Here is a 24,585-nt window from a genome sequence, read left to right as displayed (position 1 = left end):
GACACTTCAGGAGAAACTTTGTGCGCAAACCGGCACAACAATTGCAAGTATGTAAGATTGCCTCCAAGATTGCTTAGCTCTGCAGAATCTGATATGCCCCGCATGTCTCAGACAAAAAAGTGCAACCAGTCCTGCTGTTAGCGTTCCCATAAAAAAAGCAATTGGACTCGGCAGGTGAAAAAAGCCATGAAAATTAGCCAGCAGTCATCCTCAAACAACCTGAAAGAAACACGCCAATGCATAATGCATTGTTGGTCTAAATATTTGATGGTGTTTTGCAACCAAGAATTCACAGGCTATATAGTAAGGAATATAAAAACCCAAAAAGAAAAATAAATTGAGCACCTTCCACCTTCCCACCAAATTTAATGCTATGAAGTAAAACAATATTTTAGATATTAATGATATGAATGTTGTTAAATTAAACAACAATGAAGAAAAATGCATTATTAATCAATGAAGCACACATGGATTAGTCTGATCCAAATGGAAGGACTTAGATTTTTTGAACATATGCCGAATGTTTGGCTTAGAAGAAAGTTTCCAATTAACACCAAATCCAAATATTTCATTCATTTGAAAAGGCTGCCTTAGCTGTTCTTGTAAGTGTGGCCATTATCAAAGCTGATAGTTAATAGCTTTTTTCCCTCAAGAGTCTCTAGATAAAGAATTTTTCAAATGGGACACAAGGAATGTCAACTACAACACAGGGCCGTTTGTCAATTATTTTTCACAATATTAGCAATTATCAATAAACAGAGACATTTTTAGCATTGTAACTTTAAAAGATACAATAACCCTGATTTTAACTCGGAGCATGTTCAGGACAAGCGGGTTGTGGGGGGCAGGGGCTATTTTAACTCCCAGGCATCATTTGCATTTCTCTGGACTCTCTACCTCCTGAAGTCGGTGGGGATGACATAAGGCCCGGCGGGCGGGAAGGGGAAATTGGGTGGGAGGTCAATGTTGCCGGGGACAATTCCTGGGAAGGTAAGTGAGGACGGGGAGTCCGGAGTGATTATGGCTGGAGAATGGGGGAGGGAAAGCCTGGGGAAGAGGAGGCCCAAGGTTTCATTGTTGGTCCAAAAGGAACTTCTCTTCTGGCCTGATGCTGATTGGTGTCAGATTTTGCTGGCTGGTTCAGCGCCATGCAGCTCTCACAATCCCAACAGTTAAGATGGTGTTGCGCATCAGTGACACTGGGCTGTGACATCTGCATCTTAAGTAGGCTCCCACCTGGCGGGGGCAGGCTGCACTCCTGCCTCCATTTTGCACGGAGTTAAAGTGGCGGTGGGTGGGGTCACGGCGGTAACGCAGCACAAACCCGCTGACTGCCATTTTGACAACCCACCACAACCCGCCAGTTGGTCTGGGTTAAAATCCGGGCTAATATCTATTTACACATCATTAGCTCAGTTGTTATGTGAGAATGGCTTTTACCATCAACTTCTAAGAAAAAGCTTTTCCACTCTGCTTTAGTTCTAACCTTATGTCGAACAATCTAACAGATTTTTTGACGATCCACGTACACAATACAGAAACCGTCTCAGGTGTTTAAATTGGTCAGCTTTTCAATACAATAAAAAGAGAGCTGGTGCAGTGTTGCAGACCTGCCACTCAATGCCCATAACATTAAGTGACTATAATTGTCCTATATATATCCTATTTTATTCAGGATATATTTATCCTCAATAAAAAGGAGAAGAAAGAGGCAGGTCAAGTTCACTACAGCAAATCAAAAGCAAAATACTGCGGATGCTGGAAATGTGAAATAAAAACAGAAAATGCTGGAGAAACTCAGCGGGTCAGCCAGCATCTGTGGAGAAAGAAATAGAGTTAACGTTTCAGGTCAAAGACCTTTCGTCAGAACTGGAAGATGTTAAAAGAATTAAAGTTTTTGAACAAGTGAAGAGCCAAGGAAAGGAGGGGAGGAGAGGAAAGAACAAAATGGAAGGTCTGTGATAGGGTAGCGGGTACGAGTGATTAAATGACAAAAGGGATGATGTGCAAGGCAGGGAAGGTGGTTATGGGACAGGTTAAGAAACAAAAGATTAACCAGGAGTGGCTGTAAATGGCAGCAGCAGAACCATTACCAGCACTAGCTGACCGAAAGAATGGGAGCAGTGGTTATGATCTGAAGTTACTGAAATCAATGTTGAGTCCGGAAGGTTGTAAAGTGCCTAAACAAAAGATGAGGTGCTGTTCCTCGAGCTTCCGCTGAGCTTCATTGGAACAGTGTAAGTGGCCAAGGACAGAGTGATCAGAGTCGGAGTGGGAAGTGGAATTAAAATAGCAAGCGACCGGCAGGCCAGGGTAATGCTTGCGGACAGAACACAGGTGTTCAGCAAAGCGATGGGCCAGTCTGCGTTTGGTCTCCCCAGTGTAGAGGAGACCGCATCGTGAGCAGCGAATACAGTATACTAAATTGAAAGAAGTACAAGTAAACCGCTGTTTCACCTGGAAGGAGTGTTTGGGACCCTGGACGGTGGGAAGGGAGGAGGTGAAGAGGCAGGTGTTGCATCTCCTGTGCTCACACGGGAAGGTGCCGTGGGGAGGAGAGCGGGTGTTGAGGGTGGTAGAAGAATGGACTAGAGTGTCGCCGAGGGAGTGGTCCCTTCGGAATGCTGAAAGGGGAGGGGAAGATGTGTTGGTGGTGGGATCTATCTGGAGGTGGCAGAAATGGCGGAGGATGATACGTTGAATGTGGAGGCTGGTGGGGTGGAAGGTGAGGATAAGGGGGACTCTATCATGGTTCTGGGAGGGAGGGGAAGGGGCGAGGGCAGAATTGCGGTAAATAGGACGGACACGGTCGAGAGCCCATTTCCGCCACCTCCAACGTGATCCCACCACCAAACACATCTTCCCCTCCCCTCCCTTTTCAACATTCCGAAGGGACCGCTCCCTCTGCGACTCGTGAGTCCACTCTTCCATCACCCCCAACACCCGTTCTCCTCCCCACGGCACCTTCCCGTGTGAGCACAGGAGATGCAACACCTGCCCCTTCGCCTCCTCCCTTCCCACCATCCAGGGTCCCAAACACTCCTTCCAGGTAAAACAGCAGCTTACTTGTACTTCTTTCAATTTAGTATACTGTATCCACTGCACACAATGCGGTCTCCTCTACATTGGTGAGACCAAACGCAGACTGGCCGATCGCTTTGCTGAACACCTCCACTCTGTCCGCAAGCGTGACCTTGCCCTGCCGGTCGCTTGCCATTTTAATTCCCCTTCCCACTCCTACTCTGACCTCGGCCTCTTACACTGTTCCAATGAAGCTCAACAGAAGCTCGAGGAACAGCACCTCATCTTTCGTTGAGGCACTTTACAACCTTCCGGACTCAACATTGATTTCAATAACTTCAGATCATAACCACTGCTCCCATTCATTCGGTCAGCTAGTGCTGGTAACGGTTCTGCTGCTGCCATTTACAGCTACCCCTGATCAATCTTTTGTTTCTTAACCTGTCCCATTACCACCTTACTCACCTGGCATCATCATCCCTTTTGTCATTTAATCACTCATGCCCTCTATCCTATCACAGACCTTCCCTTTTGTTCTTTCCTCCACCCACTTTCCTTGGCTCTGTACTTGCTCAAAAACTTTTAACATCTTCCAGTTCTGACGAAAGGTCTTTGATCTGAAACGTTAACTCTGTAATCTTTCTCCACAGGTGCTGCCTGACCCGCTGAGCTTCTCCAGCATTTTCTGTTTTTATTTCAGTTTCACTACTGCAGTTTCCTTTGCAGTTACTTCTAGTGTTCTCACGCACTCTGCAAGCTACTCCCCTAATAACCTGTACTCATAAGTAGCCTGAGGCTTTGAATATAGTTCCCTGTTAAATAAGTGAATTGATATGGAAAGGTTTCTTCTTCATATATCATTTAACTTAAAGTAATAGCTTAATTATAAATCTGCAACAAAAAAAATGTGAATGAACAATAAAGAAGCTCAGTTTGCTCGTACTAACGGGTGGCGAATTGTTTTTGCTAGAATGTGGTGGTCAGTGCTGGGAAACTCCTTGGTGGTTCTCCCGATCAGCTGCCATAACTTGAGTCGAAGATTAGCTGAAACGTGACTATCCGCCAATCTTCCGCTGAAGTAACAGCAGCTGATTGGGAGAATTCTTGAGGAAATTCCCGACAATAAACCTTTTTGTGTTTCAAACATGTCGCAAAGACTAGGCTATGTCATCTGTATCTTAAATGAATACTGCAACCTGGATAACGGAAAGAAGGTTAGTTACTGCATATCGAGAACAGCCCGTCAATGAAATATGGAAGGAAAGTCATGACATTACCTTCTCTTTCTTTCATCCACCTGTCTGCAGATCTCCTGCCAACGTCTGTTCAGGTTGCTGAGCTTCTCCTTAAGGATGCCAGCGTCGGCTGTTGATGACTGTCCAATAATCTCCTCCCCAGTCACATTCAAAGATGTGACAACAGCTTGCTGGCTTCCAATTCCATCCTGCAATTCCTGCAAAAACAGCAGAACAGAGAATTAAATCTCCTGTCTATAAGCCCCCACAGATAAGTTCAAAAAGCAACGTTCTACACACATAGTTAGATAACTTTAACCTTCACTGTAAATGGCAGAATTATTCCCAGTACTTCAGAAATACGTAAAAACATATGACTATAATCAGGCAGAAAGCACTTCTTAAAGCTTCAGGCACAGCAGGTTATTCTATGCATGAAGCTGAAAAATGTTCTCTTTCTGGGGCTATCCATAAGTATCACCAATTTGCAAAAATATAAAAAAATACTCTGGGGAGAAAAGGGTGTTGGAATTTAGTGATCCCTGTGCACCTTTGATATTAGCATAAGAATGATCATCAATTTTCATTATCTTTATAGTGCAGTTTTGGGAGAAAGGTGATGGAGGAGGACATAAACGTAAGAGTATTCTGTATTCTTGAGAAAAAGATGATAATTATGTATGATCCCTGATATCCAATGCAATTTACAACTGTAGTATCTTGTGTTGGTTAATACAAAGCACAAGATATTTTTGACACATAATTTGTACCTGCAACACTAAATGCATTGATTGTTTAGAAGTCTATCTACAACTAATCTAAGTTCAAGTGATTACTCTTTCAAATGTACAAATGTAAATACTGCAGCGGAGCAAATAACGGCCACTAAAATCCACAAATAATGGCTGAGACCACACCTGACTGCCAATAGTGACAGTACTTTTGTCAGGAAGAACACACATTGGATTAAAATTTCACAGGTTTGTACCACATGCCCCAGTTTATAACCAGTGCATTGTTTTTCTGCTGGCTTGAACAAGTTCTTCCTGAATTAGAAACCCAGCACAAATGCAGTTGGTCTAAGACATACAACCTCTCCCACTATCCACCTGCACATACCCTCAAATAACAAATCAACCAATGACCACAGTGATAAATCTCCCAACCCAGGGGAGTGATGTCGAGGTGGGGCTTAGCTTCATTCCAGACTTGAGCACGTAATCTAGCTTTACAGTTCAGTACAGGCTACTGCAGTATCAAGTGATGCTGCCCTTCAGATGGGAAGCTAAACCAAGGACCTGTCTGTCTGTTATAGTACTTCAGGTGGATGTTAAAAATCCCATGATATTATTCAAAAAGCAGGGAGTTCTCTGGGTGTGCTTGCTATCGTTCTTGCCTGAACCAACCCTACCAAGATCATCTGTAGGATCATGCTGGTACAAAATAGCTACCCTGTTTGCCTACATAATAACCCACTGCACTTCAAAGGAATTCATTGTAGGTGAAGCATTTTGTGATGTTTTGGGAAGGTATCGATAAGGGATTATAAAAATACATGTCTTTCTTTCTTCCTAGGTTAACTCCACCAACCTATCTTTTGGCCATACTACCTCCATCACCAGAAACACATCAATTTGCCTCCTGAACCCATTTGTACTGCCCCTTCTGATGGCCTTCCCTGATGATCTATTTCACAAATTTATTACACTTGACTTCCCTTCTTTCTCCTAATTTCCTAATTTTTAATTTGTAATCCTTGGCTTTTCAACTTCAAGGTGAACAACTTTTCACTTCAGTTCATGGACGCCTCGACAGAATCCACATATGCTCCCTCAATGATCTTAGACAAGGTCTGCTTGAGGAGGCAATTGTTCAGTGAGAAGGTGGAGATGGTCTCCTGGTTACAAACTGTCCTCCAAAGATCCTCTTAAACACAATAAACAAAGAAAATATTGGAATTCATATCCAAATTCCTTTTTTTACACACATATATAGTTATAGAAAGTTCCTCTTATTACCACCGTGCCTACCCCTGCGCCTCTTTCTGCTGTTCTTTAGCCTATCCTGCGCTGCAGGGATTTTCCACCTTCCCTTTCCAGTGTCTCTGAGACATTGTATGCTGTATTTACACAGCCTGCATGCTTCTGAATATTTAAACAAACTGACCCTGCAATTTACGGTGGGGTCAGCGCCATGACCTCAAGACAGGCAGAAGCCATGCCTCGCTTGAGTTCCAGTTGTACAACGGCGCTGCAGCCATTTTGGGCCTTTAAAATAAATGTACCTTAAGACTAGGCCATTTTGGGAAATGAAGAGATTGCACCTTTCACACATGCTAAAAAACTAACTTCATAAATACAATCCATCTGGATCACAAGGAAGTCAATGTGACTGAAGCAGCTGCATACATTTTACTGGTGGAGACTGAACTAAAACCTGAATAGGAAGTATTCACAAAGGTTCAATTTCTGTAACATCAAAGAGCAGTCTGCTTCACTCCTGTGCATGTTAATGGCAAGTTTATGCTGTGGCATACTTTATTTGCTTCAGTACAATCATTTTCAATGTATTTTAAAATTTTATGCAGTTAAAAAGAAAATTCAACCACAATTAAGAAGTTTGTCAGGATGTGGCAGGATCCAGGTTCACACCCATGGCTTCTCACATCGTGGATTCTCAATCGCAACAACGCTTTTGTGGGGTGTGAGACAGAGAATCACCTCAAGCTGCACATTTGTGTCAGCTCGTTATTGAAGAAACATGGGAAAAGGCCTGGGACAGGTTATCTGCTGATCTTCTTGGTCGGGATAAGGTCCATGGGATGAAAACCAAAGAAGGACACAGGAGAAATTACACAGAATTTAACACCACATTCAAAGAACAGTACCATTGACAATGCAGCATTCCTTCAGTGCTATACTGAAGTGTCAGTCTAGATTATGTGCTCCAGCTCTGGAATGCAAATTAAACCCACAGCTTTAAGATTAAGAAGCAACTGACCCTAACTGACATTTATTATGGTTTCATATAATTAACTATGTGGAGTACGGGAAGTAACTTTGCAAAACCTTTACTCAGGAGATTAAATTAACTGAGTAGAGTTCATTGTAGGGTAATGACATTCTTACTGATTGTTTTCAATACTGTAAGACCATTTTCCATTTATAAACAGGACAATGAATAGCACCAACTGTATTTATCCAAAATCCCAGCAACAACTACTGTAATAAATCTTTTTGAGACAGTGCTCATTAAAACATTGTTAAAGATGTCTGCAAATGTAATACAGGCAAATCAGCAAAGATTTCTAGGGGGTTTTCTCTCCAAAATTCGAGACAGAAACCTCGATAAAATGAATTCTAAAAACCCGTTACATCATAAGTATGAAACCAAAGCTTCCCCAACCCATGCCTAATGCATTTTAAGTCTTTGAATGTGAGAGGCGGTCAGAATGGCACCTTCGTGCTGCACATAGTTCTGCACTTGCTTCCATTATAAGCAGAAAAGAATCCTTTATGTGTGTGGAGAATGGTAAAGGAAAATCAACTGCTTTGAATATTTGATCATCTGGAAGTAATCTCTAAAGCTGCCCTTTACTGAGATTGAGTTTTGTTCATTACACTCACTGAATAAATGCAGAAAAAGAAATGCAAATCTTGACTTCTGTAACCCTAATATATTTCATGACCATCCCACCAATATTTTTTGACGGTGTAATTTCTTGCTCACATGCACAGAATAGATAAACATGTGGCCTGATTTTGTGATAAAACTTTATTCTCTGTTGACAGGTTAAAGGAAACTTTCCTTGCCAGAGTTTTTGAAATCTCCAGTTCTTTGCACCCTCTCATTTGTCTTTCACATTTTACCCTTATCCCTTCACTCCTGATGCCAAATGGCTCCTCTACAAGGAGCGAGATTTAAACTGGAGGGAGAGTCTGCCCCACATCATGGACCATTCATAGGGAAAAGTAACAAGTGGAAGAAATTGCTTGCAGTCCTCTAAAAATAGCATTCGGAAGCCAGCCACTAGGCGATACATAGAAGTGGCTTTGATGATTCTTCCTCCCACAGCCTCCAGTTTTCCCACAGTCCCTGTGGGAGTATTACGTGGAATTTGTTCAACATATTCTCACAGTGAAAGCGCTGAGATCAGGACATTCATTCCCAGAGACAATCAGCACTGCACTGGTGCTTCAATATACTAAATCATAGAATCATAGACTGATATAGCACAGAAGGAGGCCATTCAGTCATTGTGCCTTTGCTGGCTCTTTCAAAGAGCTATCCAATTAGTCCCATTCCCCTGCTCATTTCCCCATAGCCCTATAAACTTTTTCCCTTCAAGTATTTATCCAATTCCCTTTTGAAAGTTATTATTGAATCTACTTCCACCACCCTTTCAGGCAGCGCATTCCAGATCATAACAACTCACTGCGTATTTTTTTTCCTCATGTTGCCTCAGGTTCTTTTGCCGATTACCTTAAATCTGTGTCTTCTGGTTACCGACCCTTCTGCCACTGGAAACTTGTTTACTCTATCAAAACCATTCATGATTTTGAACACCTCTATCAAATCTCCCCTTAATCGTCTCTGCTCTATGGAGAGCAATCCCAGATTCTCTAGTCTCTCCAAGTAACTGAAGTCTTTCATCCCGGGTACCATTCTAGGAAATCTCCTCTGCACCCTCTCTAAGGCCTTGACATTCTTCCAAAAGTGTGGCACCCAGAATTGGACACAATACTCTATCTGGGGCCTAACCAGTGTTTTATAAAGGTTTAGCATAACTTCCTTGCTCTATGGGGTAAATTGTAACACCACGAATGGGTAGGTTGGGGGTGAGTGGGGAGGTAAAAATTGTCAAGAAGTAAAACCGGACCCCAACTCGCCCACTTCCGGTTTTAACGGAGGCGGGTCAGGGGGCGGGCGACCAATCCACTCTCAGGATGCGGGTCGGTCAGTAAAATCTTTTAAGAAGGCTGCGAGCCTCTATTTTAATAGGTTTTTATTTTTAACTCCTGGGGGCTGGGATTCCCGGACCTTCTGATTCTCGCCACGTCAGAAGTCAGAAGGGCCGGATCAACAAGTAAGTGCCTTTATTGCACTGCTTGTGGGCCAGGAGGAACCAGGCATTAATATATATCAAAAAGTGCAGTGGTCCTAATACTGACCACTGGGGAACACCACTGTATACTGCCCTCCAGTCTGAAAAACAACTGTTCACCACTACTCTCTGCTTTCTGTCCCTTAGCCAATTTCATATCCACACAACCACTTTCCCTTTAATCCCATGGGCTTTAATTTTGCTAACAATTTATTTTGTGGTACTTTAACAAACGGCTTTTGAAAGTCCATATACACAACATCCAACACACTGACCTCATCAACCCTCTCCATTATTTCATCAAAGAATTCAATCAAGTTAGTCAAACACAATTTGCCTTTAACAAATCCGTGCTGGCTTTCATTTATTAACCCAGATTTTCTCAAGTGACAATTAATTTTGTCCTGGATTAATGTCTCTAAACGTTTCCCACTACTGGCGTTAGGCTGACTGGCCTGTAGTTGTCGGGTTTATCCTCTCCTCTTTTCTGAACAGGGGTGTAACATTTACAATCCTTCAGCCCTCTGGCACCGTCCCCATATCTACTTTTCTACTTTGAGCGCTACCAACTTTTTTAGTACCTCCTCTTTATCTATTTTTATCCTATCCAATTTCTCTACTACCTCCTTTACTGTTACATTGGCAGCATCCTCTTCTTTAGTGAAGACAGATGCAAATACTCATTTATTACCTCAGCCATGCCCTCTGCCTCCAAAAGAAGATCTCCTTTTTGGTCCATAATCAGTCCCACCCTTCCATTGACTACCCTTTTACTATTTATATGTTTATAAAAGACTTTTGGGTTGCCTTTTATGTTACCCACTAATCTATTCGCACACACTCTCTTTGCCCCTCTTATTCCCTTCTTTACTTTCTGTATTTAGCTTGGTTCTCTACTGAATTATGAACCTGATATTTATTATAAGTCTTCTTTTCTGTTTCATTTTAATCTCTATATCTTTAGACATCCAGGGAGCTCTTGCTTTGGATGCCTTTGCTTTCCTTCTGGTGGGAATGTGTCCAGTCTATCTCCTTTTTGAAGGCCTCCCATTCCTCATTTTATCTGCCAATCTGTGATTCCTTTCCACCTGGGCTAGATCCTCTTTCAACTCACTGAAATTAGCCCTCCTCCGATTTTCACATTTGATTTTTCCTTGTCCTTTTCCAGAACTACTCTAAACCTAATGATATTGTGATCACTGTTTCCCAAATGCTCCCTTACTGAAACATGCTTCATTGCCCAGAATTAGATCCAGCACTGCTTCCTACCTCATTGGGCTGGAAACATACTGATCAAGTATGTGCTTTACTCTAGGACCAGGGAGGCAACACGCCATGCATGACTCACGTCGGCAGTTGCAGAAACGCCTGTCTATCCCCGACTATCGAATCCCCTATAACCACTGCATTTCTAAACTTTGCTGTGCCCCCCTGTGCAGTCATTTGCCCCAGAGTGCCGTGGATGTGCTCTAGACTGCACTCCCCTGAGGTGTCATCACCCTTACCGGTATTCAGCACTGAAAACCAGTTTGAGTGTGCCACACTCCCGGAGGATTCCTGCACTGCCTGCCTCTTCCTACTCTGCCAGATAGCCACCCACTTACTGTCCTCCTGAACTCCCTGTAGCTGCGGGGTGACCACCTCCTGGAATGTACGTGCTAGGAAATTCTCAGCCTCCGATATACCCTGCAGTGATGCCAACCACTCCTCAAGCTCAGAAACCCTGAGCTTGAGTTCAAGAACTGGAGGTACTTTCTGCACACGTAGTTATCCAGGACACATGAAGCGTCCTGGAGTTCTCACATAGCAAAGGAATTGCAGGCAACAGGTCTCAGCTGTCCCATCATTTAAATGTATATCTACTTATGTTTATATAGATGTGTCATGTTTTACATATATATATAGAATATATAAATACACACAGATATATGTTTTTAGTTTAGCTTCCCCTTACTCCTATTTATGTATTTCGGATTTTTATTTAATGCAATTCGGATCCCTTTAATGTTGGTATCCTCTACTTAGTTAATTTTAATTTTATCCCCTTAGATTCAATTAATCACCCTGATTATTTCTATATTTACTGTTGCCACGTGGTTTAAATTACTTAGCACCTCGTTTCCCCCTGCACCGAATTCCCACTCTCACCAAATTCCCGTCATCATTCTGTTCAGCAAACTACTCTGTTAAGCACATTCACCCAACTTTTACCCAGTTCTGCGTTTAAAGCACTACCATCAGCTTTCACAATACAAGTATGAGCAATGGGATTGAGGGTTATTCAAATATTTTAATAGTGCAGCTTGATTTTGTTTCCCCCAGAGAGGTTGGGAAAAGAATTTAGTGTTCCTTAAACTAGGTAGTGTAGGAAAGGAGTCCATGATAGGATAACCATAGGGGGAGGGGAGAAATTCAGCTCATGCCTGCCCATTTTTCCAGCGTAAAATCGGCATAAAATGTCCAAATTTCACATCAGGATCTGCTGCTCCAGAAGTATGGAATTGCACCGGATGCTATTTTGGTTTGGGCAGCTTTTAGGGCGCCCACCTGAAACAGGCAGTTGGCTCCTTAATTATGCAAATTAGAATCCTTTGCCAGTTACAGGACCCCAAATGCGAAATTCAGATACAGATGTGCAGAGCTTGCGCTGCATTGTGCATGCTCCATCTAGTTGCACTGAGCTTTGAACAGGATAAACTGCAATCCTTAAAGGAACTACTCTAGGCCATTCAAAATACAGCCCAAGAAATTTTCAATGTTTATTTTTGTGGGCTCAGGAGAAGCAGGAATGACAAGTAAATACTGGCGTGCCATTTTACTTTAAGACTTCAAGCACTAAATTAGTTCATTCCACTGTTCCCGATATAAAAAGACTCTGAATTTAAAGGACAAGCTTTCTGTGTGTTAGATAGGTAGACAAATACAAGTGACAAAGTTCGTTGAGTCTTTAAGATTAGATCAACAATTTTCAATCGGTAGTCGCCTTCTGACAAGCAGGGGATATACGTTTGGATTCAGTCTTTTGGAAAACAGATTTCCGCTGCATTATAAAATAAAACTGCTAAACGGCTTCACATTGAGACAATCAGTTTTCGAGTCTTAATAAGGAATATCAAAACCAAAGAGATCTGGGACCCCTGCCAAAACTTTGCTGGCATTGACTCAAGTTCAACTGTAGCAAGTAATAAAAGAAGTAAATCTATACTGACCAACGTTCAATGCGTGAAAGTGGTTTTCTTGTTCAAGTGAATTACTGGGTGATAGTCAAAAAAGATAAGACATTGTGGAGAATTATTTTGGTACTGTCCTGTCAGATCCTTGAGTCACACATAAATGTACAGCATCTTTCACTCAAAGTGAATGCTGTGCGTTCATCAATCCCGTGGCCAAAAACATCAGGATCGAAGGATTTAAACAATAGCGCAGAAGAATCAAATAATAGTTTATTCATCTTTTATGAAAGATTACTGTGGTCTCCTTTTTCACCATAATATCTTGCACAAAATGCTATCAGAATGCTAATCACCTTCATGCATTCATTATTGAGTGGTAACTCAACCAGGCTCACAGGTCACTGTAGGCTCACAGCCATTTCCAACATTTGACTTTTCATAGTAGAAATGATCTAAACCTTCATTACTTCCCTATTAACATCATCATTGCTTGTCAATCCGGAATCAGCTTAATATGCTAATATGATTCACTGGCACATCCACTCATGCTTCCAAATAGAGTGCTCAGAGATTTTACTTTAACAGAAATAACTACACGCAGAGTGCAGATAAGGGCATCGAGAATTCAGCAAGGCTCTTCATAGAATGGTTACAACACAGAAGGAGGCCATTTAGCCCATTGAGTCCACGCCGGCTCTATGCAAGAGCAATCCAGCTAGTCCCACTTCCTCGCCCTAGCCCCGTAGCCCTGCAAATTTTTTCCTTTCAAGTATTTATCCAGTTCTCTTTTGAAGGCCATGATTGAATCTGCCTCTACCACCCCCTCAGGCAGTGCATTCCAGATCCTAACCACTCGCTGTGTAAGAAAGTTTTTCCTCATGTCACCTTTGGTTCTTTTGCCAATCACCTTAAATCTATGCCCTCAGGTTCTTGACCCTTCCGCCATTGGGAACAATTTCTCTCTATCTACTCTGTCTAGACCCTTCATGATTTTGAAGACCTCTATTAAATCTCCTCGCAACCTTCTGTGTTCCAAGGACAACAACCCCGGCTTCTCCAGTTAATCCATGTAACTAAAGTCCCTCATCCCTGGAATCATTCCAGTAAGTCTCTTCTGCACTCTCTCTAAGGCCTTCACATCTTTCCTAAAGTGCAGTGCCCAGAACTGGACACAATACTCCAGTTGTGGCTGAACCAGTGTTTTATAAAAGTTCATCATGACATCCTTGCTTTTGTACACTATGTCTCTATTTATAAAGCCCAGGATCCCATATGCTTTTTTAACCGCTTTCTCAACCTGCCCTGCCACCTTCAATGATTTGTGTACCCCCAGATTTCTCTGTTTCTTTACTCCTTTTAGAATTCTGCCCTTCAGTTATATTGCCTCTCCTAATTTTTTCTACCAAAATGCATCGTCTCGCATTTTTCTGCATTAAATTTCATCTGCCATGTGTCCGGCCATGCTACCAGCCTATCTATATCCCCTTGAGGTCTATCACTATCCTCCTCTCTGCTCTCTACCCTTCCAAGTTTTATGTCATCTACAAATTTTGAAATTGTGCCCTGTACACTCAAGTCCGAGTCATTAATATATATCAAGAAAAGCAGTGGTCCCAGCACCGACCCCTGGGGAACACCACTGTACACCTCCCTCCAGTCCGAAAAGCAATTGTTCACCATTACTCTCTGTTTCCTGTCACTTAGCCAATTCTGTATCTATTTTAATACTGTCCTCTTTATTCCATGGGCCGCAATCTTGATAACAAGCCTACCATGCGGCACTTCATCAAACGCCTTTTGAAAGTCCGTATACACCACATCAGCTGCATTGCCCTCATCCACCCTCTATTTTACCTCATCAAAAAACTCTACCAAGTTAGTTAAACACGATTTGCCTTTAACAAATCCGTGCTGGCTTTCCCTAATCAGTCCACACTCGTCCAAGTGACTGTTAATTCTGTCCTGGATTATCGTTTCTAAAAGTTTCCCCACCAGCGAGGTTAAACTGACTGGCCTGTAGTTGCTGGGTTTATCCTTACACCCTTTTTTGAACAAGGGTGTAACATTTGCAATTCTCCAGTCCTCTGGCACCACCCCCGTATCTAAGGATGTTTGGAAGATTATGACCAGTACCTCCGCAATTTCCACCCTTACTTCCCTCAGCAACCTAGGATGCATCCTATCCGGACTGGGTGACTTATCTACTTTAAGTACAGCTAGCCTTTCTAGTACCTCTTCTTTATCAATTTTTAGTCCATCCAGTACCTCCTTGACTGAGAATCCAGCAGCATCTTTTTGCTTGGCAAAGACTTTTCAAACCACTTTGCTGCAAAATTGGATATTTACTGCAAGATTGAGTGGATGGAATCAACTCATTAATGACTTACAAGTGGTTTCTTGGATTTTGTGTAACAAATTTCTGAACTCTTAAACCAGAAATAAATCAGAAATGCGAGGTACTCATGCTCTGAATGTATGAACAACAAAATCAAAAGAACAGCTGGAAATGACTATACATTTTAAATTAAAAATTAATAAAATCATGCACCACTGCTGACTGAAGGACAGACCCAAGTAAGCAGATAAATGAAGCTATCAAGAATTTTGAATTATTATATTTCACTTGCAATTGAAGAAGTATTAAGTGTCTTTTGACCTTTGATCAGATTGGTTCGATGCCTCAAATTGCTGATGGTCACATCTTTGTAAATAGCAAATGGTTTCTGTAATCTACATGTGCTGATTGATTGTCCATTGTGAATGTCTTTTAACCCTAAGCAACTGATTGTTAATCCACAAATGCACTGACTGAATCTTCTCTAGCTCTAGATTTGAATAATATATTTTTTATACTGCAGATTTGAATGTAATATCAAGTTTGCCTGAAAATCTTGACTTTGGAATTAATAGGTTGAAAGAAGTAATCTGTTTCAGTTCAGCAGTCTTGTGTTGTCTGTTGATTGATTATTAACTCTCTGCTTGAGAGAAATTAATCAATATGATGTTATGTCAATGCTGAAAGTGGTACCAAACCTATTGAATTTTCTTCACAGCAAGCAGGATTTTGTCTTTCAAACCTAAAGGACTGTTATATTTCTTAAGAAGTGCAAGTGAGCCATTAGAGATCTTTCTCCTGATGTTTACACATTGAACTGTTCGCATTTGCTGAACTTGTGAGCTTCAGATCTATTTCACAAGTTTAGCCTATAAAATCTTGATTTGACTTTATTTAAGGTGCACGAGTCTGAAGAGGGTGATTGGTAGCATAGCACAAGATTACATGTAATCCAGTGAGATTACCACAAGTTGGGTAATTGTTAATCCTCGGATGCAAGGGCTAATTACTGAAAAGGTATAACTTCCAGATCATAGTGGACAAGGTCCTACCTGAGGGCCATTGGGTCAGTTACACAGAAAGTGAAAATTGTTTTTTTTTGTGTGAGCTGCTCACAAATAAGGCACTTTCAAGGCACTCTGAGGTATTGTGTGCATTTACTGTGATCAGCGAAGGTATAGCCACCTCAAAAAGAAGTGAACACAAGTGCATTGATATTTCTTGTACTCTTTTACAGCAGGCAGATGTGGGTTTAGCAAATGACTCTTACTGAATGTACTCTGTCTTCAGAAATTTTCATCCAGCACAACCAAAGAACATTATAAGTTCTGAAATAATTGTATTTACTGGTGCAGCCCTCTATCATTTTTCAGAAAACATGGAAATCTGCTTTCTATCTCTGTTTAGATCGCATTGCATTCACAGCTCATCTTTAAAAAAAGGTCCGTATCCATTTGGGTTTTTCATCTTTTAATAGATTATTAGTTAAGATATTTTGTCAAGAATTTCTCATCGTACAGCACCACTCTGTAACAACAGTTATTTATGTGACAAGTATATACAATAAGTTACTGGTTCTATGTTTGATCACCAAACATTATCGGGTAGAGTTTCCGCTTGTTTACGTTAGTAATATCAGCGTAATCCAGGCAGAATCAGCCAAACCAACACAAACGATCGGGGAATTTTAAACTTAAGTGAGTTCCACCCAAAATCACTCACAGTCGTGTTTTCCATGATCTTTTATGCTGTTTCAAGATTCAATTCGCCCGGATCAGGCCCAGCCCACAAAACTGGCCACTCCCCCAGGTCAAAATTGCGAGATTGTGCTGATTCAGGAAGGCTCTTCAAATTGTGCTCATTTTCTTAGGCGCATAGGCACTAGTAGGCACGTTTTAAATGCTTTTTCATGTCAAAAGATGTTTAGTTTAATAAGAAACTGAGTAGTGTACACCAATGAAACTATTAAATTGTTCAGTATCTTTTTTTTAAGTCATTTTCAGTGATTTTAAATCAGGTTAATTACAGGCGGAGGACTGGACACCCTTATTAAAAATGCTTATTTTTGCTGATAAACTCTTTTTCAGCGGTACTAATTAAACTGCACCAGGTTACCACTCTTAAATAAATCAAGGCATATATTTTCACAGAAAGAAAAAAAAAGGAACGATTACGTTCTGTTACGTTGCCCGACTGCACTGGTTCATGGAAGATTTTATGTTTGTGATTATGCAAATGAATTTTAGCAGAAACTTGAACAATTTCCCGATTGAGCCCAAAGCAGACAATGTACTCCTATACTCTTTGCCTACAGCTTCCAAAAATGAATAGTCATTTTAAAAGAATTCTTATTAGTAATAGATGATGAATGTGTTGCACCAGGACCTGTTTAAACCTGTGCCTGTAGGATCAGAGTCTACTATTCAAATTCAGCTTTAGCTTTAGTAGCAGAGTGAGGATATTCTCAAATCTCAGTAAAACATAAGCAAGCATTGAACAATAAAAGGTCCATCAAGCTTGCTCTTTCCATTTGGCTTGCACAAACGACCCATGTCAAGATCTTTAATCTCCTGTGGGAAATCTTTATATAAATGTACTTCCTGATCAAGAAATAAATCCAGAAAATACTTGGAGCCACCAGTCTTGCCATATGTTACTGAGTTACTCAAATGGTCACACTCGAGCCATGCACACAAAGATGATACTGAACTCAGTGAATCCTGTAGGATCATCACAGGGACTTTGAAACTGATTCCCACCCTACTGCTATACTGCCTCGTGGGAATTACACCATTAGCAAGACACAAGGCCTTCAGTAAAAAGGAGATACAAAGCAGATGTAGGATCCTAGATGCACACTACATGGACGTACTCCACCATCCAAGTGGCTGAAGTCCAGAAAGAGCTGTGCCTCTGAAAATCCCTTATCCCAAAATACCACTGTGGAAAGCTAGAGAGTAACAAAATGGTGGGAAATGCCGATGATCTTAGAGAATGTGGTTCCTTTAGAACAACTCCCTCCAGGCACTGGCCAACAAGGACACCGGTGTACCCAAAATTGAGCGCGAGCTGGGGTGGCAAAGACTGATGACAACAAGATCATATGAAAGGACTCCAGATGTGAATGTGGACAGCCTTGGCAAACATTGTCTAATGCAGTGTCTCCTGTCATAATCCTGTATTCCCGAGGAACTATTGGAGATAAATGACAACACCAGATCTTGGCTGTGGTTTTGGAGCGACAAGCTATGATGATGACTGCTTGCTGACAAAATCAGAATGGCCTATGAAGATCAAAGGTAAAGGGATATTAAGGGCACAATGAACAATCAGGCCTTACGTTCTGCTCGCAACATGCTTTAAAATTCCTTTACCATTAACCCACAGATGCCAATGTAACATCCTATTATAATGATGTGAATAATTATTTTGTTTCTATTTAATACTGAAAATGTAACTAGTGCAAAGTATATTAACTCAAGTCTAGCCCTTTAAAAGCTTTTTTTCCCACAATGGTTTTAATTAAAGCATCATCAGGTTGTAGGAAGGAGAAGTTTGATGTGAAATTTCTTTGGTTTAAACATTACCGTCTACTAAAATGGGACATAAATGGAATTTGATCTTAATTCTGATAAGTTACATTACAGTGAATGAAAGCAATATTCTACAAAGAAACATAAAAAAGCCTAACCTAAAGAGATTTGATACCATGTTGACTTGTATTTGATTATGCCATATCTGCATTAGTGAGATACTATTCATTACCAGAGTAGATGACACCAATATGTGCTTGAAAGGTTACAAAACAATCTGTGCTCTGAACAATTTAATTTTGTGCTCCGAACAACCTTTGCAAAATCAAATGAAAATGAACATAATGGACTTACAAAATGTTTGATGTAATTCTTATTCAATGCTTAAATTGGCTGTTCTGATTCATTTCTACATAGAATTTTGTTCACAAGGCAATAAGTAGCTCTTGCATGCTTCTCATAACATTTAAAACCATCTAACATTTATAAATTATGTAAAAATATGGGGCTCTGAAAGGTAGGAGGGTGTGTGTGCCCCTGAAGTGAAGGTTCTAACATTTATTCTGAATAATTCATATCATATTTCAAACAGTAACCAGGTGGCAAAGCAGAAGAGCCAGGTGTCTGGTTTTTGCTGGCATCTGTCTTTCAACATTAACTGGATTTTATAATTAAACCATCAGTTTCAGAAGCATTGAAGTTAAAGGCAAGACAATTGATGGCACAAGTACCAGTTGAGACCAGAATCTGCCTTTAGAGCAGTGTAGAGTTTGCAGTTCTGAGATACACAACACCTTGCATTTATATAACACCTTTAACATAAGAAAACATCCCAAGGCATTTTACAGGAGCGTAATAAGACACAAATTGACACAGAGGCAAAGATGGAGATATTAGGACAGGTAACTAAAAGCTTGGTCAATGAGGTAAGTTTTAGGGATTGTTGGTCCTGGGTTATTTACAGGCCATGCAAGGCAGAAAGAACTCTGCTTACCATCATCCAAATATCAGTTACATTTTCAATATTAGCTAATGGAACAGATGGTCTTTCACTCTTGGTAAAGATGTTGTTTTGCATATAAAAAAAGTTGGAAAAGTTTGTAGGTGGTTCAACAGGCTGTGTGGGAAATTGGAATAAAGTCAATTTCACACTGATTACAATTGGTGAGAAGCAGTTTAACCTCAGCAATTTAACTCCACAGTTAAGATACTGAAAAGCCTGTATACAAAGCCAAAAGCCTTTTGCACAGACTCAAACTGCACAGAATAAGTAGCCTGCAAGTCTCCATAAATTGTGGAAAAGCACAGGCTTCTTTATTTTAATAACGAAAGTAAATGCCTTGCTCCCAATTCCTGCATCTAAATCTATCTATTTGTCATCTATTAAATGTCTCACATCTGCTCAGAGTCTATTGTATATTCCCACTTCCACATTTAAAATGGAAATTGTCCAAGTAAACTTGTCATGCTGTAATTACATCCTGTTGCCAGTGGTGACACATCTCAGTTTTCAATCTCCCAGCTCCCCAAAGTTCCAACCAACTCTACTTCTCTGGTTCTCAAATTGTTGTAAGTTTTGCTTTTTAATACTAAATGACAATATCAAATCAAAGTGTTGTACAAAAATGACTGAAAGTATGACTGTAAAATGGGGACTGAATTACATCTGCACCTGCTGACCCAATTATCCCGAGCTCTCTAACCCTACTTTACCTGACGATTACACCTGGCCTTGACTCCTTGGGCAGAATTTTGACCTCGAGCTGGGAAGGGAGCAGGGGAGAAGAGTTTCAGGTGCAAAACCCGGAAGTTGCATTCCCCAGCTCCCCAAAGTTCCAACCAACTCTACTTCTCTGGTTCTCAAATTGTTGTAAGTTTTGCTTTTTAATACTAAATGACAATATCAAATCAAAGTGTTGGCGGGTCATGATCTAAGGGCAACAAATTTAATTTCCAGGCTTGACAGGCTGGCTGGCTGTCACGCAGGAAGGCCTGTGGTAGCAGGCTGCAAATGGGGATTGAGGGAGGGAGGGTGGGATTATGGGCTGGGGAGAAGATCGCAGGGCTGGGGAGGAGATCCGTTGGGCTGGGCCACCATCTCGGGGGGAGAGGTCCGCCATAGTGGAGGGGGTCCACCATTGGATGGGGGGGGGGGCGGGGGGGGTGGCCGATCGTGGGGGTTCTGTCGGCCAGGTGAGCTCCTGATCCTCCGGGTCCACAAGCAGTGCAATAAAGATACTCACCTCATGGATCTGGCCCTTCCCACCGGCTTTGACCTGACGTGAATCGGAAGCGATGGGAAACCCAAACAGGTAAGGTTAAATTCATTTAACATAGGAACAGGAGTAGGCCATTTTGCCCCTCGAGCCTGTTCCACCATTCAATGAGATCATGGTTGCTCTGTGACCTAACTCCATATACCTGTCTTAACCCCATATCCCTTAATACCTTTGGTTAACAAAGATCTATCAATCTCAGATTTAAAATTAACAATTGAGCTAGCATCAACTGCCGTTTGCGGAAGAGATTTCCAAATTTCTTCCACCTTTTGCGTGTAGAAGTGTTTCCTACCTTCACTCCTGAAAGTCCTGGCTCCAATTTTTAGGCTATGTCTCCTAATCCTAGACTCCCCAACCTGCAGAAATAATTTCTCTCCATCTACCCTATCAGTTCCCCTTAATATTTTGAAAACTTCGAGCAAATCACCCCTTAATCTTCTAAATTCCAGGGAATACAACCGTAGTTTGTGTAATCTCGCCTCGTAATTTAACTCTTGGAGTCCAGGTATCAATCTAGTAAATCTACGCTGCGCTCCTTCCAAGGCCAATATTTCCTTCCAAAGGCACGGCACCCAGAACTGAGCAAAGTACTCCAGAAGTGGTCTCACCAGGGCTTGGTATAGTTTAAGTTTTCCAATGCACAAAGAATTAAGTACCTCAAGTATTTCAATGAGGTACATTGCCCCTTTAAGCATTGGCCTGCCAGCTTTGAAGTGGGGGCGGGACTTCCTGGTGTCTGTTGTGCGCACGCATACAAATCTGTCAGGGTTAAACCCAGAAGTGGCCGTGTTGGAGCCGAGATGCGGTCCCGCTCCAAATAGCTGTTATTTTAACCTCCCATCCCCCCCACAACCCAACCGTTCTTGGGCGTTAAAATTACCCCCCACCTTGTGTGCATTCCACACAAATAAATGCAAGTCTTTCTTTCTTTCATTGCCATGGAAGAGTGATTAGTTATATATAAAAAGTTTTGCATATGGTATATACTTCCTGTACACAATAACCTTACTTCCCATGTCACAGATTTTCCATCACGACTATTTGTCAACAGCATTTTAAGCACTGTAAATCAGTTTCTTTCAATGGTTTTTACAGCCTTTTTAAATAATCGCCTGGTCCTGATTTCAACTTTACTGCCGAAAGTCACTGTTCCTTCCTGAAGCTACCCTTGCTCCAAGGTTTCTTAACAATGCCCAATTTGCACTGAGTCCCAGCTCCCTCTCCAAGGCTCTCTGCTGTTCTTACACTGCGTGTGTTCATGCCAAGGCTCTCTTGTTGCCTGTTTTTTTTTTGGAAAATGCCCCAGTTATGCTCCTTTTTAATGGGTCTGGTTGTCCTGCCTTTTTAAAAAAAATGCTGATTCTATTGCCTTTGCTTGCTTCCTGCCATCTGCTGTCATCCTGACCCTGTTATGTTGCTGTTTTTTTAAATACCTCCGGCTGTGCTGTTTTTGTTACCATTTCCCACACTCTCTTTTATTGTCCCCATTGTTCTGAGTGTTTTTTGTTTCCCTTTTTTTTAAGAAAAAAAGCCTTTTTGAGCGCTTTCCGTTCTGGTTTTTCAATGAAGTACCTTTGAAGTGTAGTCGCTGTTGTAATGTAAGAAATCCTGCTGATACTCATGTCAAAGCTTACACATGAATAATGGTCACTTGGGTGAGGAACTAGAGGGTAAAGGTGCTACCCAGCAAAGATTGAATTCTTTCCAGAGAGGAGAGGAAGGAAGGGGAGAAAATTGACCAGAAAAAGGGGAAACAAAAGGAGTAACAGGATTGGAATAGATGGCTGGTTTGCTTTTATCCTCATACAAAGTCTAAAAGTATTTAAGCAAGACCAATTTTAATACTGCCCACCGGGAGGGAACAGGGCAAGCGGGTAATTAAAGTGACGGTCGAGTGTTTCCTGCTGCATTCCCGATACGTTTGTGCCCGCCGCCATTTTAACTGCCCGGTTTATGGCAGTGTCAAGGCTACCTGCTACAGGCAGGCGGGGACCTTATTAATATTTACATTTTCATGGTCCGCTGACCCACACACTTGGCCCCCACATGCTGCACTTATGCCGAGTTAAAATCAGGCCGCAATTTTCCAGTATTTTTTAAAAATGTTTCCATTGGGTCATCTTCATAATTTGAATTCCATTTCCCATATACTCATATATAATGGGCCAGATTTTGTGTCAAAATAACGGTGAGGTTAATGGCACTCGCCATTACTTATGCGCAAATGGTACAGCAACTTCAGGCGACAGGCAGATGTGCGGTTAAACATGGAAATCCAAAAGCTGCTGTCAAGATGTACCGCTCTGCCCTTAGCTTCGTAAAAATGGCATCTCGCTGTCTGCCTCACCATTGAAATGCAATGAACGTCGTGAAATTGCTATATTTGCACGGTAGATACAAACTAAACTTGCCACAGAAAGTTAAGTCTTGTCCATTCCAGTCCAAGTACCTTTTTAACAATGTGATAAGTGTTAATTACTGCCAATCAAACTCGCAGGCACTGAAAATTAACTATTACAAGTGTGGAGTCTCATTCCTTCAGGTTTTAATTGTTGTTGACGATTTTAAAAAAGTAAAATTTAAATTTTTTTTTGCTTCTCTTTCTGTACCATATTTGACATTAAATTCACCTTCTTCCAATTTACACTTCCTTCTTAGTCTTTGCCCCGTTAATTTCACAATCCTTCAATCTGATTAGTTAAGGAGATACACAGTTGCTTGCCCTGTTCACTCAGGTCCCAGATTCCCTGTTTCCTTTGTTGCGACGTTTTCAGCTCGCACTTTCAGCAACTTGCCACGCAAAAAATTTAAAAACCTAAACATGCAAGGGCAAGTCTAACTAATGGCAGACGCTATTAGATGCCTTGCTACAGCAACATCTTGGTGCAGAGGTTGTTGCAGAGTAATCCAGGATAAACACGTGACTGAAGGTTTCTCAGGCACCATCATTTTTTTAAATAAAAATTGATTTCCAGCCTGAGCATTTTCTTGCATTTAAGGAATTAATTAACAGGTGCCTCTACAACGTGATTATAATGTGGAATGTTTGGTGCACCTTAGATAAAAGTTTGATCATTGACAACAGATTTTGACTACAGAGGCAATGTAGCATTTATTATAGTTACAGTAAAAGTGTACATGAGTTGGCTTTCCCATTCAAGCTAGAAATATGGATTGAAATGCAAGATAAGGGATCGATAACACTAATCAGGGTATACTACAGACCACCTAAAGTGGAAAGGAGGCGGAGGATGAAATATGTAAGCAAATAAGTGAAATGAGTAAAGCTCGCAGAATAATAATCGTGGGAGATTTTAACCACCCCCAAATACCCCAAGGGGTACAGGGAATGGAGTTTTGACAATGTGTGTAGGACTCCTTCCTTATCCAGTATGTAAAAAGTCCAACAAGAGAGGAAGCACTGCATGATCTAGTAATGAGAAATGAATCAGAACAGATAAGGAAAGTAAGTGTAAGAGAACATCTAGGCAATAGCGATCACAACATAATAAATTTTAAGATAAAGATTGAGAAAGGCATAAGTAAGACAAAGACCAATGTAATAAATTGGCAAAAAAAAGCTAATTTTAAGAGGGTGAGAATGGAAATAGGGAAAAAAATGGGAAGAATTTACTGATAAACAAAGGAATAGAACAGCAGTGGGAAATATTTAAAATGGTGATCAATAGAGTCCAGGAGAAATATATCCCATTAAAAAGCAAGACCAAACTAGCCAATAATGACACACCACGGATGAATAAAGAAATAAGGGCAAAATTGAAACTCAAGTAAATGGCATACACTAAATAGATAGACAATAAAGGTGAGGATGACAAAAAGGAATACAAAAAGGTTAGGGAAGAAGTCAAAAAATAATTAGGAAGGCAAAGAGGTACTACGAAATT

The 24,585-nt window shown here is 41.2% G+C and overlaps 1 protein-coding gene across 13 annotated transcripts in view; it reads right to left on the bottom strand.

Annotated features, from left to right (window-relative positions):
• dmd (dystrophin) overlaps positions 1–24,585 on the bottom strand; it is a 1,591,310-nt gene that overhangs the window by 421,928 nt on the left and 1,144,797 nt on the right. For all 13 annotated transcript variants that reach the window (XM_067992781.1, XM_067992785.1, XM_067992782.1 and 10 more), the window contains one exon: positions 4,299–4,474. In XM_067992781.1, coding sequence (XP_067848882.1) covers positions 4,299–4,474 — 176 coding nt within the window. The remainder of the gene's footprint in view (positions 1–4,298; positions 4,475–24,585) is intronic.

The sequence above is a fragment of the Heptranchias perlo genome, chromosome 11, assembly GCF_035084215.1.
Source record: "Heptranchias perlo isolate sHepPer1 chromosome 11, sHepPer1.hap1, whole genome shotgun sequence".
Lineage (NCBI taxonomy): Eukaryota > Metazoa > Chordata > Chondrichthyes > Hexanchiformes > Hexanchidae > Heptranchias > Heptranchias perlo.
Note: the sequence above shows the minus strand (reverse complement) of the source record. Positions and strands in the feature narration are given on the sequence as shown.